The sequence below is a fragment of the Belonocnema kinseyi genome, chromosome 6 (assembly GCF_010883055.1).
Source record: "Belonocnema kinseyi isolate 2016_QV_RU_SX_M_011 chromosome 6, B_treatae_v1, whole genome shotgun sequence".
Classification (NCBI taxonomy): Eukaryota; Metazoa; Arthropoda; class Insecta; order Hymenoptera; family Cynipidae; genus Belonocnema; species Belonocnema kinseyi.
In genome coordinates, this window is record NC_046662.1 from 91,738,552 (window position 1) to 91,756,666 (window position 18,115).

General features: G+C 31.7%; 1 protein-coding gene across 1 annotated transcript in view; it reads right to left on the reverse strand.

Annotated features, from left to right (window-relative positions):
* Positions 1-10,784: 10,784 nt before the first annotated feature.
* Positions 10,785-18,115, reverse strand: part of LOC117175495 — a 73,322-nt gene continuing 65,991 nt past the window's right edge. The window contains exons 3-5 of the mRNA XM_033365202.1: positions 14,859-15,139; positions 11,428-11,697; positions 10,785-11,224 (exon numbers count right to left, since the gene is read on the reverse strand). Of these exons, the coding sequence (XP_033221093.1) occupies positions 10,940-11,224; positions 11,428-11,697; positions 14,859-15,139 (836 nt within the window). The 3' untranslated portion in view covers positions 10,785-10,939. The remainder of the gene's footprint in view (positions 11,225-11,427; positions 11,698-14,858; positions 15,140-18,115) is intronic.

An 18,115-nucleotide genomic window follows, 5' to 3' on the forward strand; every position in this document is an offset into this window, starting at 1 on the left:
TCTATTCGCACATCCGGTTTCTGTAGGTTCTCAATTTTGATTCGCGTTTGTTTTGCTTTCTTGGTTCTCTTTTTTCTCCATCCCCGACCTAAGTTACTTTTTCAGATCACAAGGTAATGATCAGTATTGCAATCAGGACCCCTCATGACTCTTGTATCTTTGACTAACTCTCTTAGTCTTTCATCCGCAACAACAAAGTCAATTATACTGCGGCTATTTCCTTTACACCAGGTGTACATGCGGAGCATTTTATGCCTAAACCAAGTATTTGTAATAAACACACCCCTTCCTAAGTATAGACCAACTAATTTATCTCCGTTATAGTTTGTTCTTGGATCCCCAAAATTACCTAATACTCTTTCTGTATCCTGATTTTGGATGTCCACCCAACCGTTCATGTCTCCTAGTAGAATTACTCTTTCCCCATGTTCGCAAATGTTTATTGTGTGATTTAAAGTGTTCCAGCGCGTAGCATGCTATGATAAATAGTCTTCTGATTCCTACTTTCATTCTAGAATAATAATAATCAGAATTGATTTATTACAAGTATTGATAATTAATTTTTTAAATGTCGTTTTACAATTTCAATTTGAAAAGAAAATTTAGAGAAATTATTTATAATCCAAATTTTAAAATTATACTAAATTTAAAAATACATTTCAGTAATATTTTTAACGGAAAAAAATTTGTTTATAGATAATTTTTATATACTTTCTTCTCAAATTTAATTATAAACAAAAATTTAAAATTTATTTTTAATTTCTCGTAATCAATTAACGATCATAATAATTATTATTCAATTCAAATTGACCAACTTTGATTTCATGACTTCATTTAATTGTGGATGACAAAGTTTTTGCATCACACATATTGCTAGTGGGATTTAAATTGATACCATGCTTAGTTTGGATTATTTAAAATAAAAAAGTGAAAAGTTAAATGTTTTTTATTTCCTAATATTAAATAAAAACTACTTTATAGTGTTTCGTAAATTGCGGTTTTGATGTTTTGGTTGAATTTCAAAATTTCAACTGACTGCTTCCATTAATTGAATTTTAATTTTTTATATTCACAATTATCATGCACAGAATTGTAAAATTTTCAATCTCTAGAGCGTGAGAAATTAAAAATTTTAATCTTTTTAATCAGTTAAGTCATTCTTTAATTAGAGAACTTAAGTATTCATATTTTTTCTAATTCAGACGCTTGTAATGTTAGAATATTTACAAATATTCTTTTTGACATGTATGAACTTTTGAAATTACTACTAATCTAAATTTGTTATCCTTTTAAAATATAAAACTTTTAGATTCCGATATTTCTCCATTACAAACCTTTCATATATTATAAATTATTTTGAAATCTTACTTTCCTTTTCAAATTATTGCTTTTTTAAATTCAAAGATTCAAATTTCAAGGATTAGAAGTGATATGAAGTTTGATTCAACTCCATTAAAATATTATTATTTTAAGTCTAAGCTTCTCCAATTATTTAAAAATCTTTTAATCAATCTAATTATACAAATTATTGGGAAAACAAAAATAATTTCCTGCATATTTGAGATAGAATTTATAGAATTTTTGCCGCGGACCCTCCCTTTTATGATGAGCGAGGGTTGCTCGTATCTGGGCACGCTGGATCGTAGCGGAAGAGGAAGAAGTGAGGAAAGGGAGTCGTGGGCGGTTTTTACTATTGATTACCGAATTAAAAACGCGCATGCATAATTCAGTCATATACTTTCCGGCAAACTGGTTGAAATCTAGGCGTCGCTACAATCGGAATTTTCATAGCATTCCTCCACAGAAATACAACAGATGTCGCCTTGCTCTAGGGGTTGCAACCCCTTTGATAAAAGCACCCAGTTCTGGCTGATGGTAACAATTCTATTGATTATATCAAATTTCTTGAAATTTATAGTTACCGGCAATCAGTACGAATTCCACAGCACCTATTTGTACCAACATATGTTAAAAAAATATATTTGAGATTCATTAAAGGAGGAAGAATTGATTGTGGTTTAGTAATTATTCAATATAGCAAATTGATATAATGTAAAAAGTTTAAAAATAAAAACAAGGTTTAGAGCCGATATTAAAGATCATTGCCAAACTTAAAAAGACTTATTTGTGTAGACTTACGTTTTCTTTACAATTATTCAGCAATTTCTTTTTTTTTAATATCAAGTGGTAGAAAAATTAAGTTTCAGATCATATTTTCATACTTTTGTATTTACTATTAGGTACTGAGAAATATACTACATTCGAGTATTGACAAATTTCTCTCAAGGTTTCGACAATGACCCATAAAGAAAAATATAATTTTTTTTCTTATTGATAAATTTATTTTGGAAAATAAATTGACATATACAACTTGGTATCTTACCCAGTGGGAAATTTTCAAGGATCACAATTGATCGAATGTTGGTGAATGTGAAGTGTGTACTACAGTGCCCAGCCAATGTGGGCCCACTATTGGCCCAATCGTACATTTCCCACTAGGTAGCGATGTAGCAAAAATTAATAATTACACGTTCTTTCTACATTCATACACGTTGAGTGGCACGTCAACAAATGATACTTTCGATTCTCGATTCATTACGAACATTTGCTCGAAATGGAACGGTTGATTAACTGAAGCCGTCTAGCCTAACCAAAAAATCAACCTGGTATATAAAGTATATTTATAATTTAAAAAAAAATGCAATCTCTAAAAGATTAAATAATGTTCTGCTTTATTATTTCTACTTCATTGAATACTTTCAATTGATCTAATTTCTGTTTTACTTATTTTTAAGCTATGCAAATAATTTTTGTACAAAAAGAAAAATACTTAAAAAATCAAATGTGTTGTGTTTCACATTAAAATCATATTTGACCCACAGAAATCGCAGCTTCTTAAGATAATTTTCATTCTCTAGGTACTTTTTTATGTTTCTCTATCATTCATTATTAAAACAATGACCTTGATTGATTAATTAAAATGGCATAAAAGGACATTTCAGGTAAAATTGAATTTTAAATTTCAGCTTGCGACAAGTTCAAGAGAAATGAACAATAGTAATTCATATCATTGCAGCAAATTTTGTTGTGTAAAAACTTACTCACTAGGTTCGTATATTCAAATAGATAGGGCTTTTAGAAGTATGTGAAACATTCAGGTTTTTCGATATAAAAGCTATTGGAGCCACCTTTTATCTTAGCACCACTTTCGCTTAAAAGTGTCATGTGTAGTATTAAAATTAAAATTTAAAATCGGTATTTTTATAAAAACATATTTTCACTCAATGGACGAAACGCAATTTTATTTTCGTTGATTAAAACAGGCCCATATTCCAAAATATTCCTTTGGTTAATAACATGTATTTGGAAAATTACTAAGTCTTATATACAAAAATTTTGTTTAATCTTTTCCAGTTTATAGAATAAAAAATTTGGACTTGAATGTTTTATGTTCTTAATCGGAGCTTGCGTATAGCATCAACTGAAATTGTAAATTCTTATATTGTTCTAACTATAATTAGGAAGTATTAAATATGCATAAAATAAATGTACGTGAGTATCGATCAAGGTCGTTGATGATGTCTAATCTCTAATTCATTTAATACTATTATTTATAATGTACATTTATTGCATAGCATTAAAATTATTTCCTTAATTCCTTATTTTAGTTTATAGCTGCAAATCGTGGCGATTTTTAAAATAATTTTTGACCTTGATCATTGTGCATTCTTTAGAAAAAAATGGAGAATCGTTCTGCAGTTTAACTGCCATGCAACGAGATTGAATAAATGTTATTATTCTTATGGCAATCGGCACAATAGCGCATCTATCAACAATGACATATGTATAACGGCATTTAACATAATAAAATTTAAAATATTGGTAACGCATAGTTTGAACATGAAACGTCATTCGTCATCATTGAATGAACGAATTAAGAAACTATTTTGGCACTATAATTCACATCACGCATAAATGGTGATTTCAAATTTTCAGCATTTTCAAAATATAAAAATTTGGAAAATGACTAGTGTACAGATAGTTTAAAAAAATTATATCGAAAAAGAAGATATTATATTTTTATAGTATATATAACATAAAAAATTGATAACATCAATTTATATTTTTAAAAAGCTGATAATTTTGAAACACCATTTTTTTACACTATTCAATGCAAAGTCTACGATCTTAATAAATACTGAGTACAGTGAGTTACTTAAAATCTAAAGAATCGTAATACTGTTCTTGGACTTTTTTCTCTATTCGTATCGCTCTCATATCAGTATTATAAAAATTTTTTAATATATTTAGTGCATTTTACTCGCTTTTTTATCGTCTTAAGCTATACATAATGAGATATTACTCTCGGCACACATTTATACAAAACTTGCCTCACCAATTCTTATCACACAACTTGTCGAGTTAATTTTTTGTCTCCTGCCTTTAAAAAATTTTAGTCCCATTTAATAACACCGGCAGACAAAAAAAAGTGGTCTGTCCGACAGACTACACTAGCATATCTATATGTTCTTGGGGTCGCTGAATTAGAATCCGGTGTCCAAATAACCAAGTTGGCTCTTATTTTTCAGAAAAACGAAAAAATAGACATAAAATCGACAAAAACAGCGATTTTTCAGGTATATTTTTGCAAAAAAAAAAAAAAATATTTTCTCGCCCGGTGAATTTAACCAACATTTTTATATATCTTTTGGGTCGCTGAATTCGAATCTGAGGCCCAAATAACCAATTTGGCTCATACTTTTTCAAAAATCGCAAAAATAGACGTAAAATCGGCGAATACAGCGATTTTTCTTTTATACTTTTGCAACAAAAAAATGTTTCATTCTTAATGGTCTAAATCAGCATATCCTTATGTTTTGGGGCCGCTGAATCCGAACCCGGGGTCAAAATAACCCAGTTGGCTCATATTTGATCGAAAAATTCAAAAATAGAGGTAAATCCGACGAAAACAGCGGTTTTTTGTCCATATTTTTGCAGAAAAAAATATATTTATCCCCAGCGGACTTATTCAGCATATCCTAATGTTTTTGTGGTCGCTGATTCTGAATCCGGGTTTCAAATAACCCAGTTGGCTCATATTCTACTTAAAAACGCAAAAATAGATTCAAAGTCGACGGAAACAGCGATTTTTCGTGTGTATTTTTGCAAAAAAAAAAGTATTTTCATGACCGATAGACTTAATCAGCATTACAGTAACTTAAAATTTGTCCTGGAAAAAATCAATTACTCAACTTATAGGTGGAAAATTTGCGGGGATTTCAAAATTCTTGGAATCGTTTTAGGACAGTAATCAGGGTATATAAAAACACCTTGTTACTTGTGCTTATGGGACATTCGAGATCGCGTTCGTCATTACAAAAAAAAGATGGCCAAAAAGAACATCGTTTGAGCAAGGACACAAAATATAATTGAAGATCCTCTAGTTGACCCTAAAGAAGTTTTGATTCCACCCCTTCATATAAAGCTGGGTCTTATGAAACAGATTGTCAAAGCGATTGACAAGAATGGCGATTGCTATGCGTAATTGGTAGATCAATTTCCACAACTTTCCAAAGCAAAATTAAAAGAGGGGATCTTCAATGGGATGCAAATAAGAAAAATGTTGCAGGATCCAGAATTCATTACAAAAATGTCTGGCACTGAAAAAGATGCCTGGCTTAGTTTTAAAAATGTCGTAAAAAACTTTTTAGGTAATAAGAAAAGTCCAGATTATCAAAATGTGGTTTCAGTAATGGTAACAAACTTTGGTAAACTAGGCTGCCTTATGAATTTGAAGCTACATTTTCTTCATTCGCATATAAATAAGTTCTCAGACAACCTGGGAGACTTTAGTGAAGAGCAAGGCGAACGTTTCCACCAGGATATAAAAGAGGTGGAGAGGCGATATCAGGGATGTTTGGATATCAACATGATGGCTGACTACTGTTGGAGTTTAAAGCGAGATCAAGTCAATCAAGGTACCAAACGAAAGCGAAACCCACTACGTAGGTCTTTTGAGGACAAAAGGGTTCGGTAAAAGCGACATGAAGAGAATAAAAAATAAAAGAACCCTATAAGCGTGAGAGGCAAGGGGACTCACGGACATAAAGCACCCCAAAGGGAACAGAATTTACTACGTCCACGTCGGTGTTCCTGGGTCACGCTAAAGGTAAATAACACTTATTAACAACAATCCCAGTCGAGGAAGGTAAAAGTTTAAAGGTTTTCGTCGATCTTATGTGTAATTTTGCGTTTTTCTATAAAATATGAGCCAAGTGGGTAATTTGAACACCGAATTCAGAATCAGTGACCCCAAAAATATAAGGATATGCTGGATGAGTCCACCGGGGATCAAGATCTATTTTTTTTTGCAAAAATATGCACAAAACCGCTGTTTTCGTCGATTTTACCTCTATTTTTGCATTGTTCGATCAAATATGAGCCAACTGGGTTATTTTGACACAAGATTCAGATCCAGCGACCCCAAAACGTAAGGCTGTGCTGATTTAGACCACCGAGCATAAAACATTTTTTTGTTGCAAAAGTATACAAGAAAAATCGCTGTATTCGCCGATTTTACGTATATTTATGCGATTTTCGTAAAAGTATGAGCCAAATTGGTTATTTGGGCCGCAAATTCAAATTCAGCGACCCAAAAGAGATATAAATATGTTGGTTAAATTCACCGGGCGAGAAAATATATATTTTTTTTGTTGCAAAAATATACCTGAAAAATCGCTGCTTTTGTCGATTTTATGTCTATTTTTTCGTTTTTCAGAAAAATACGAGCCAACTTGATTATTTGGATACCGGATTCTAATTCAGCGACCCGAAAAACATATAGATATGCTAGTGTAGTCTGTAGGATAGACCACTTTTTTTGTGTCGGTGTTATTTATTTTCTTTTTTTAATTGTGTGTTTACTTTCTAATATGGTATTGTGTATTAGGAGAAAGTGTAACTGTCTGGTCAAACACCGTGTATACATTTTCGATTATAGCCAAAAGCAAAATTTTACTTAAAAAATATTATAATATTTAAAGGATAATAAATATAATTTTTACCAGAAAAGAAAATAATTTCGAATTTGCCACGTGCCAATTGAATATTTTTTTCCTTTCCCGAGTGGCGCCAAATGAATGACCAAACTCGAGTTTAATATTTGTGCGAATCTCGATCTCTCGTTCTCTCTTCTTCTTCTTTTTTTTTAAATGTCCATTTGGCTTTCACGTTTACCAAAGCGTGTCCCATTCTCAGTGACCTCTTGTAAGTTTTCCAATCCAGAATTACAGTCGGAACGGGCGTGAGTAAGGAAGAGATTTACGTTTGCTGAATTGGATACCTACCATCCATTTCCAGTTTCGGCAGTGGCTCTATTATAACTTTTCAACCGTTTCCGCCCGAATCTACCGAAGCTCACGCCAGCTCCAATATTCATCCTTTTTCCACACTAAATGCAAATAAATTATAAAAGGGACACTTGATTCAAGTATTTGAATTTTTTACCAGAAATAAATTTTTCACTATGTATTTCTGAGCTAAAGTATATATATATACATATATATATATATATATATATATATATATGTGTGTGTGTGTGTGTGTGTGTGTTCTATAAATTTAGGGAATTAAAGGAATTCAGAGAATTCTTAATCATACTGCATTTCAAGAAATTAAAAATAATGCAAGAAATGCAAGACATTTAGATTATTTCAAGCAATTCAGAAGAATTGAAATGATGTAGATAATTCCGAGTATTTAGAGGAACTCAGATAACTCGTGGAATTCGGAGGAATTCAGAACATTTCAAGGAAGTTCTCAGAAATCATTGAATTACTTAAATGGGCTTAGTTCTTCAGAATTCCATTAATTCTTCTAAACTCTCCTGAATTCTTATGCAATCTTCTGACTTTCTCTGAATTTATTGAAGTCCTTGCAAGTCAAGGAATTCTCAGAATGCGTGAAATTTCATAAATTTAAAGAATGCAGATAATTTCAAGTATTTAGAAGAATACAGATAATTAATTGAATTCGGAGGAATTCAGAAGATTTCAAGCAAGTTCAAAGAGTTGAAAATAAATTGAAAGATAACATAAAATTTAAAGAATTTATTTTAATTTAATGTGAATTTAAAGTAAATTAAAATAATATATGAAGCCAGAAGTCAACTAAAAAAACTAAGTCAATAAGACGACCAAAACCAGAGTCCTCGCTTTAGATATGCGTTCTGAGAGAGGTTTTTGTAAAAGCCTGTTCGTATTTTTATCCTGTTTAGTATTTAAAGAAATTTTGTAGAAATTGTTTATGTAAGTTGTTGGCTTTAGGGTCAGGTGAATAGAAACTAATTAAGCTGTTCCAAAGGTTTCGGCACACAATGGTGGCCCTTATCAGTGAGTTTTATGAAATCTGTGAAAAGTACACAATTTCTTGTAGGTACGCAGTTTTAAAATTGGAAGCATTATTTTATTATTAATATCTTAGTTTTGAGCTAATTAAAAATTTAAATCACTTAGTTTTAAGTTTTAATTTAATTTAATTTCATTAAGAACTATTGATAAACCTTGCAGTACTCTTGAAACATTATTTTATTTTAACAAAGTACAATTGATGAGAAAACAATGCCAATGTAGTCTAAAAAGTTTTGTCACCAATTTTTTATTATATGAACAAATTTTCAACCGAAAAAAGTTCTTTATAAATTATTTTTTCAGTGACGTTATATGTAATTAAATTAATTTTTTTATTATTTTATTCCTTCTTTGTTATTTGTCAAATAATCTGTACTCAAATTATTATCATAAATTGTAAGAAACCTTATACAGAAGTAAATTGTTGTATAGTAAGCAAATATACTTTAAATAAATTTGATACTAAAATCAATTTTCTCAGTAATAAAAATAATTTCAAGAAACATTTGATTGAAAAATTATTATTTCAAATAATTTGTTTCCTAGATTTTTCGTATACAAATTTTGCTTTGAAAATGTTTTATGTTTCTGAAACCCCTATCGATTATTTAAAAAAGTGTATATAAACATTTACCTTATTTTTTGCTTTCATCCGACACTCTTAGGGGCCATCCACAAAGTACGTGGTACGTTTGTCATGAACTTTAAACACCTCTCGCCTGCATTATGCCTTTTCTATTGCACTTTACACGGAGAATGATATTTTCAATGATCGCCCCCCCCCCCCAACGTATCACTTATCTTGTGTATGGCCCCTTATCAAAGCACGAAATATAAAAGATTTTAAAAAATGGTCTAAATATTTAGATCCATTGGAAAACTCAAATTTTCTCTCTATGACCACTGACAGAAAACATAATGTATTGAAATAAATATTTGTTAATATTTCGTTTGGAAAATTCATTCCCAAGCTGGACCAACTGTCTTAAATTAAAGCTCTTCAGATAAAATGTGCTAAAAATCCATTGTAATTTCAATAAAAAATTATAACTTTGTTAACAATTCTTACTGGGATTTTCCTTACACTTTGAGGTAATTATTCTCCACGTTATTCGCATGGGGGCTCGCACTAGGGCTCTTGGTGGCACGCGAGTGCGAGCGACAGAGTTGCAATGTAGTTCACTCTCTGACAAAACAGTCGGAGTTGGAACGCACTTACTGCCGTAGGTGGTACCTATAATGTCATTCGTCGTGTACACATTGCCGACCAAGTTCGTTAGCCAACAATTGTTCTCTGTGCTCTCTGTGTGTCTTGGTTGCTAAATTTAGCGAGTTGGTGGAGCCAGAGAGAAGAGTGACAAAGAGAGAGTAAGAGAGAATGACAAAAAGAGCACACAGAGTCAAGAGTAAAGGTCATTAGGCTACATTGTCAACTGCTATCAAGTTTCGTTCTACTTGAAAACATGCATTTCCGTGATTTGACCAATTCACTTGTTCACCTCTTCCATCTCTGTACTTAATTCTCAAATTTACTTTTTTCCCCATAGTACTTTGATTATCTCTCTGTGAACTCCCTTTCACAAAAGGCTAATTTTCAGGATTAAATATAACTTATTAACCAATTAGTCTCTTTTACCAGAAATACGAATTAAATAAAGGAATGGATCCACGCGTTTTTTGGAAAAACGATTTCTTTTCAAGAGCTTCCATCAATTTAAAAAAATGTCCGGAGATTCCTTTGGGCTGCTGTACTCAAAAATATTCCGATAAACAAAGACTTTGCAAACTTTAACTTTTTGAGGAGAGAAAGTTGATCGGTTTCAAATTTTTAGGCTCAATATTTAATTTAAACTAAATTGGGATTTGAAAACTTTTACCTCTCAGCTCTAAATATTTTTTAACTCTATTGCAGATTGAAAATGAATTTTTCAACACCCATTTCAAACGTAAGGACTTCCATGCCTCTAATTAATTTACAAATTGCTTCAATCCAATAAACTCTTTTTGAGAATAATATTGGTACATGCGCTCTTGGAAACCCAAATAATTTTTTTCTCATTGCACTAATTCTTCTAAATAAGAGACTAACTTTATCAAAATTGAACTCCATTATACATGATAAACTGGACATGAATATACATCTACAGGCATTGATCCCTATCAATTTAAAACATTTCTCAAATCTTCACATTAAACTTTTACTCTAGAAATTCTAAGAATCCAATCGGACGAAATACCAAACGTAGAACTTTTCAATTTGGAATTTTTCAAGAATCCAAAATGCTATTTTTTCTAGTTTTTCAATTTAAAAATCTTTAGCTTCGGACGATAAATTGTCTCTAACTGAAATTCTCTCCATATTTGAAACTGAAGATCGTCCGTTGGTCACAGCTACTTAATAAGGAAGAAGTCCAACCCAGTTTCTGAACCAACACATTTGTATCTCCTAATACCAACTCCATCGCGCTTGTCAATGCGTGCATCATACAACTTCAAAGGTGAAAGACCCTGGTGCAATCTTTCAGATGGGATTAACTTTCCTTTTCCTCGATCGGGCTGACCTCGTTCTGGAGAAGTTCAAACTTGGGACTTAGCACCGGTAGTATGCTCTTGGTGCTGGTCTTGATCTGACTGTATATATCCAGTGACTTCTTTCGCTCTAGTTCCAAGGTCTCCTCGATCAGTCGCGGTGGAATGCTTCCGGTTCGCTTGTGGCAGGGTACGAAAGTACTGCTCTCCGGCTTCTGATCTTTCACCCTATCGGCCTTGTGGTGCTCCGGGGTCAGTGTACCGTTACCCAGCTTCCTCTGCTGCTCCTACCAAACACAAATTTACATTAAGTTCATTAAGTCAATTAATCTAGAGCTATGCGAAATTTAAATTTCAATCCTTGCTATGTTGAAGATACTAGACACGACAGATTTAAATTTGGGTTTCGCATACTGGATCATCAATGATTTTTAAATAAAAAATATTTACTTGCTTAATGTTATTATATATCTAACGTCCATAACCTTACCTGAAAGGTATCTTCCTGAGCAACATCTTCTTTGAGAATTGCACCTGTGATTATGGGCTTCGTTATTATCTCTTTTTTCCCAAAATCGTTTGTTAGAGCTTTCTGTTCCATTAGCTCCAACTTATTTGGAGTTGTGCCATTCACCTGAAGATTGGGATTTGACCTGACTGTGACAGTGGAAACACTTCTGTCACTGGAATCCTGATGCTCTAAAGACGAACCAGATTCCTGAGAGGATTTTAAACTATTCTGCTTTCCTTGCAAAGAAACCTATAAGAGACATTTTTACTTGTAAATTTTTCAGAGAGAGAAAGAGTATTTTACACACCATGCACATTTCTCCTAAACTTCTATAAGTCCGCACCAAGAGCTATATTTGGTACATTACTACTATCCTGGCATTCTTTTACGATAGCAACGAGTGAAGATGTGATTGAATATTTTCTTATCTGAACTAAGGATTATAATCTGCAAAAGACTGTAATTTAATAATTATTGATGTACAAACTCTCTTTAAAAATTCCAGATGGATCAACTTTGATTAATTAGGGATGAAAAAAGTTGATATTTTTCTCGTGACACCTTAATTTAAAATCTTAGTGACCTCCTAAGAATTACAATTACTGTACCTAATTGTGTTTTTTGATATTTCAAACACCACAAAAAGTAAATGTCTAGCAATGTATATATTTAACTTAATGTCATTATACATATGTTTATGTATTTATTTAAATTTTGAAAACAAAATAGAACTACTATTTCAGTTTAAATAAAATTGCATGTACAAAATGATACAAAATTTGCATGACATCTCATAAAACCTAGGTTGAATATTTATTTCTGGGATCGAATATGTTTTTTAATACCTTTGTGCTTGCGCTGAATGTAACTATAACTTTTATGCCCCGCATATTTGCTGTAAAAAAAGTAAGCTTATAGTAAACCCTAGGTCTATTTGAATTATGCACTTTGGAGGAAATGATGATCTGCGTAACGAAGAAATATTTTTACTCCAGTATAACGCTATATTTACCTCCGGGAGTTTTAGAGCGCCTGTCACAGAATTGAAATCGAGGAAGCTATTGCTGCAGAAAAATATTCAGAGCAGCTCTATACAAATTTATATTGTAGTATAACTTTAAGGACACACTCTATGTTAAGTGAATATTAAAATTCTGCACGGCTATAAACTGAGAAAAAATAAAGTTACGATACCAAAATAATTTTTTTGCGCAGTTTTTGTTAATTTTACAAAAATCTGATTGTGATTTCCAAAAATTTCGTTGCGATTATCATAAATTTCACTGTGCTTACTAAAACAGTGGCTGGTGTAGCGAAACAATTAATTTGACTTAATCCAAAGTTTTAGTTAAATGCTTTAATTGCACCTTTCTGAACACCTCAGGACCACGTTTAACTCTTATCTGATTAAAAAACATAATATCATAGAAATGACCTCCAATCCAAGTGAGCTAAATCAATATTTACGAAATATAAATTAGACCAAAATCCAAATTAAAAATCCCGTTTAACGTCCAATAATCAAATGGATAAACAAATTTATTATTTTTTTTCAGATTACAATAGGATTTTTGGTTTTCGCTTATTCGTTGTGGTCCAAATTTGGTCGTTGGATTCTTGTTTTGTTTAACAGGATCTTGCATCGATTTTTTAGTAGATTTAGTAAAATAACGTTTTATTGTATGCGACTCGTATCAGATATTCTTTGGGGAAATGCTACGACTATTTTGTGAATGCTAAGTGTTTCCTGTTTAGAGTTAGATTCTTAAATAATGTGATATTGGTGATACGCTAACAGGGATTTTTCTCGATTGGACCTCCCAATTTAGAATTATGAACATTCAGCTCCTTTATGTTATCTTATACAAAATAAAACCAAATATTCATTGTTTGAAGAAAAAGTTACAAGAAGAGAAAATGATTTTACACAATAAAGTACATTTGATTTGACCAGAAGTCTTTCGAACAATCACAATTTCGTATATAATCAATTCATCATATATTATCCTGATAACCCTTAATTATGATTAATTACGCAAATGCTGTGTGAATTGATCTCATTTCATTGAATAATAAATGAGATATTCTATTATATCTACAAAATACAAAATTTTTCTTTAACAAAACGATACTAATATTTCAACATATAATTGTATTACTTTTACAAAAACATGGTTAACTCTACAAAATATTTTTGATCAATCAGCAAAATGTTTCCTTTTTGCTCACAAAATATTTTTGTTGAAGGTACCAAACTTTTTGCTTCCATCAACTAAAAGTTTTCCCGAGGACCAATTCGCTCTCGAGTATCAATACTTAACTAAAAATAAGAATTTGAAAGATGCGAAAATATGTTCGAATAAGTCGAATAACAAGGCATTAAGAAAATATCGAAAATAAGGGCCCAATTTCAAAATAATATTATTTAGATTAATTTCACAAAACAGCTAGCAGTGAGAAACAAGTTGCAATGGATTAAGATATAATAAGCAAAATAAGGGGCGAGTATCGACGATTCTCGACGTGAATAACTTAAATAAAGTAAGAGGCTTGCGGAATAGCAAAAATACAGAATAATAATTGGCGAGTGAATAGCGAGTACCAACGAGTATAGCCGAATATTAGACGAGTACAGGATTTCTACGAGTATACTAGTAGTGGCATTATGTATAGTCCTAGCAGTAATGAGTAAATTGTTTCTGTAAATTTATTCTATTTACGTTATTTATAACGATAATATTCCAATAACTTATTCAAGAATAAGGAATAATTTGAAATAACCAAAAATATTTTACTTTTTTAGAGTTTACCCTAGAGTGAATGGCCTCTCGCGTTTTTCTGAGTGATAATGACTTTTTAAATCGATAAAAATAGACCCTTTGATAATTGATAAGAATTTTGAAGCTGAAATATAGATATTCTGCAGAAAAAAGAAGTTCAGGTTAACATTGTTACTTCAAAAAAAGTCACATAGACTTTTATGTTTCAGCTACCATTGTAGATGAAAGCTGCCATTCTTATTCCACCCTAATTATCAATCGCTGATTTTCTTCTAATCAAATCAATCCAAACGAAGTTGTAAAGAATTTTTCAAGGAATGCAATTATTAGCCCTCAATAATGAGGATTTAACCAAAGTTGCAGTTTTTTTCTACAATTAAAATAAGCTACAATAACTAAAATTCTTATTGTTAAATAAATAATTAAATCCCGAACTTTTTATTACAAAATCAACCTTTAGTATCTTTTCCAATCTTATTAACAATTAGCAATAGATCTATTTTTTCCGCTCTTTCAAGTCATTGACAAAAAACACATTGCTGAACATCTTTAATTAGCATTTAAAATATTTTAATGACAAATAAATATTGTTACAATAAACTACATAATTAATTGTCCCTTATTTCTTACATTATCACTGGTGTCCTTTTCTATTCTTGGTGATTTGAAATCATTCAGTAAAGTTTTTTCAGTGTCCGGTGATTTATCGAATTCAACCCATTTTGAAGAACCCTCGAGTTTCCGTGATTGATAATCAGAATCGTAAATAGTGTAGCCAAAATGGCCAGCATCGTACTCCAATTGATTTCCGTATCGATAACTCGGATTAACTGAACCTTGACTGCAAATAGATAAGTCCGATTGCGAAAGGCCAGTGTTGGTGCTCCCGAACAGCTTCGTGTTTTCAAAACCTAGAAATAAAGGGCTATTATAATGTATTTGAGGGGCTCTTTAAAAAGTACATCAACATAGAAAATATAAATGTGAATAACATATTTTGAAATGCTTGGAAAAATGAAATATATTGATTTTATTTTGCAAATAAAGCATCTAAATACATGAATTACACACTCTCTCCTATTACCCTATCCTCTTCTTTTTTTCAAGTATTCCTTTTCTGCGTGTTTTCGAAAAACTCCTCTTTTTGTTTTTTCGCCTTAATGCGAACTGAATTAATAGAACCCATAAACGAAAGTCAACGCTGTTCGTTGAAAGTGAATTGTTTCGCAATGAAAAGTCTACTATTAGAGTTCTCGCTCAGAATTTATCTCCTTTGGTTAAAAATTCTACTATTTTCTTGAAAATGTTCAAATGTTCAATTCTCATGTTAAAAACTAATTTAATTTTAATTGGAAAATGTTTTTCTCAACTGAAAATGGAAATCTATGTATTTCTTTCCAAATTCGTGTTCTCGTAGTAAAAAATCAATTGTCTGAACTGAAAATTTAACTATTCTAATTATAGTTAAAAAATAATAGTTTTTTGTATAGAAATCAACTATTTAGTTGAAAATTGAACTATTATGTGGAAAACGTGTCTTTTTGGCATAATTATTCCACTGTTTTATTGAAATCTCTATTTTTGGTTTAAAGATTCTATACATTTGGACTGTTTTATATTAATGAGAAGGTATATGTTGATATACTGCAGGGACAATAACTTTCGAAAGACTGACCAGATTGGATTGAGCTTCGGCACACTATTTTTAGGCATAAAAAGAAAGAAAGAGTTCGTTAACCAGTCATTTTTGAGTAACGCTTCTGGCTTTATCCATCAGAAATGCTTTTTGAGAAATAAAACATTCCATCTTTCAGGAAAAATATACAACATATGAAAAAAGGTTAAGTAACAAAATGGTTAACAATAGAAACATGAATACATTTTGTAACAACCATTTTTTGATGAGTCATATTTTTTTTAATCGTGAAAAATTCTTTTAAAAATAATACGATCCTGTTTTCAGAAAACTATGGAAGATACAACGACATGAGAAAAAAATGGTATAACCAAAAAAGATCTTCAAATTTGTTGTTAATAATTTTTTATTGGATGCGTAGATTTTTCTTTTATCGTGAAAAAGAACATTAAACATACCAATTTTTTTTCGAAAAAAGCAATACATGATACGAAAAAATTAAGATACAAAAGTTATTCACCTGAAAAAGGTCTATCAATTTCTTCTTGATCATTTTTTAATAGGACGCGTAGCTTTTGTTTTGAACGTGAAAATGACATTAAAAATAAACAAATGAAATTGTTGAAAAACATACACGAGGCACAATCAAATGTTCAATGACAAAATTGTTTGCCTAATGTGTTCGTTAAAGCCGAAGGAGCTTTAACAAAAGAAAATTCACGTTTACTAAATTACAGCTTTCGGTAGCTTGAGCATTAATTGTAAGAGTTTTATGCAAAAATTTAGGGAAAGTACAATGACCAAACGCGTAGCATAAACCCCGAGATCGGATAGAATTTGTCCTTTGGAAATCAAAATTCAACTATTTGGTTAAACATTTAGCTTCATGCTGAAAATTCGTCCTTTCGCTTGGAAGTTTAACTACACTTAAACTTGAATTCAGGCTTTGTTTTGCGTATGAGCATCTGCTCAAATCTAGACTCTTCAAACGTAAACATCATTGCCGTGTGAAACCTGCGAGTTAACTGACGCAATTTGACGCAGTAGTCCAGTTAGGCTGTTAGGGTACATCGCTTTATTGCCATGCTACTGTTTTTTTAGGCATGAGTGACCAAGGACGTTCTCACCTTTCGGCTCCATGGCTCTCTATGGCTCTCATCCGAAACCGCGGCGCGGCGTTATTTCTCGGAAGGCGCAAAACAAGATTCCTCAAATCCAAGTTTCAGTGCATTTGATTGAAAATTCATCTTTGTGGGTCGCAAAATTCAACTGTGTTCTTGGAAATATTTCTTTTTTGGTAGAAAATTCATCCCTCTGGATAGAAAATTCATTCTCTTTGGCATGAGAGTTCAACTACATCCGACTCTCAGTTTATTAACAGTGTCGGAGGTTGTCTCGTACTAACATTGTTACTTAATCGGTTGAATCGAAACAGGAACAATCAGGGCCGTCTGAACCGTTTCCAATTTGAATGCATGATATTGCGCAATATGTTAGACTGAGTACTCGCGCACTGCGGCCCTTCCGAGGCGACATTCGCAACTGCTCTCGCCCTGCCACCTGAGAAATTGCGGGGGCCTGCAGTTCTAGGTATGACTAAACCGCGATTCTGGTATACTTTATTGGAAATGCAATATATTTCGACTGAAAATACTAAGCGTTTCATTTTCGTGAAAAGTCACCTTTATCTCCTCTTTTGAGAGTATCAGAATCTTAACAAGAATTGAATTTAATCTAATATGTCGCTTTCAACAGTTTAGATATGTTTAATATAGAATGATCATGAACGAAATACAATTTTAAAATGTAGTACTTTTTACTTAATGAGGACTCGTCGTATATTAGCAAGAGTTTTTTGGAACAACTATAGCAGTGACACTGAATATGAAGGGGCGTGTTAAAACGGTATTAACTGCGACTCGACAAGTCGTAACATTGTCGTGTGTACTCAATTACATATATTTCAATAGTAAATAACGTCAACGATTAAAGTAGGTCAGTCAGAATCGAAATCCAGCGACAGTTTCACTAATGACTGTACAAACCAGATTGACCTGGCCACAGCTATAGAGGATTTTATATCATTCTTTTCACAGCTATTAGTCTCTCAACTTTTATTGCAACCGGAAAGTTCAAATGAATAAAATTGACACTTGAGGATTAGTTATTCTTTCATCTAGATTATTTTCAAAGTTGTTCAAATAATCTCTGAACAAACTTCTCTAACGTTGAGAAAAAAAGGAATAAGAAT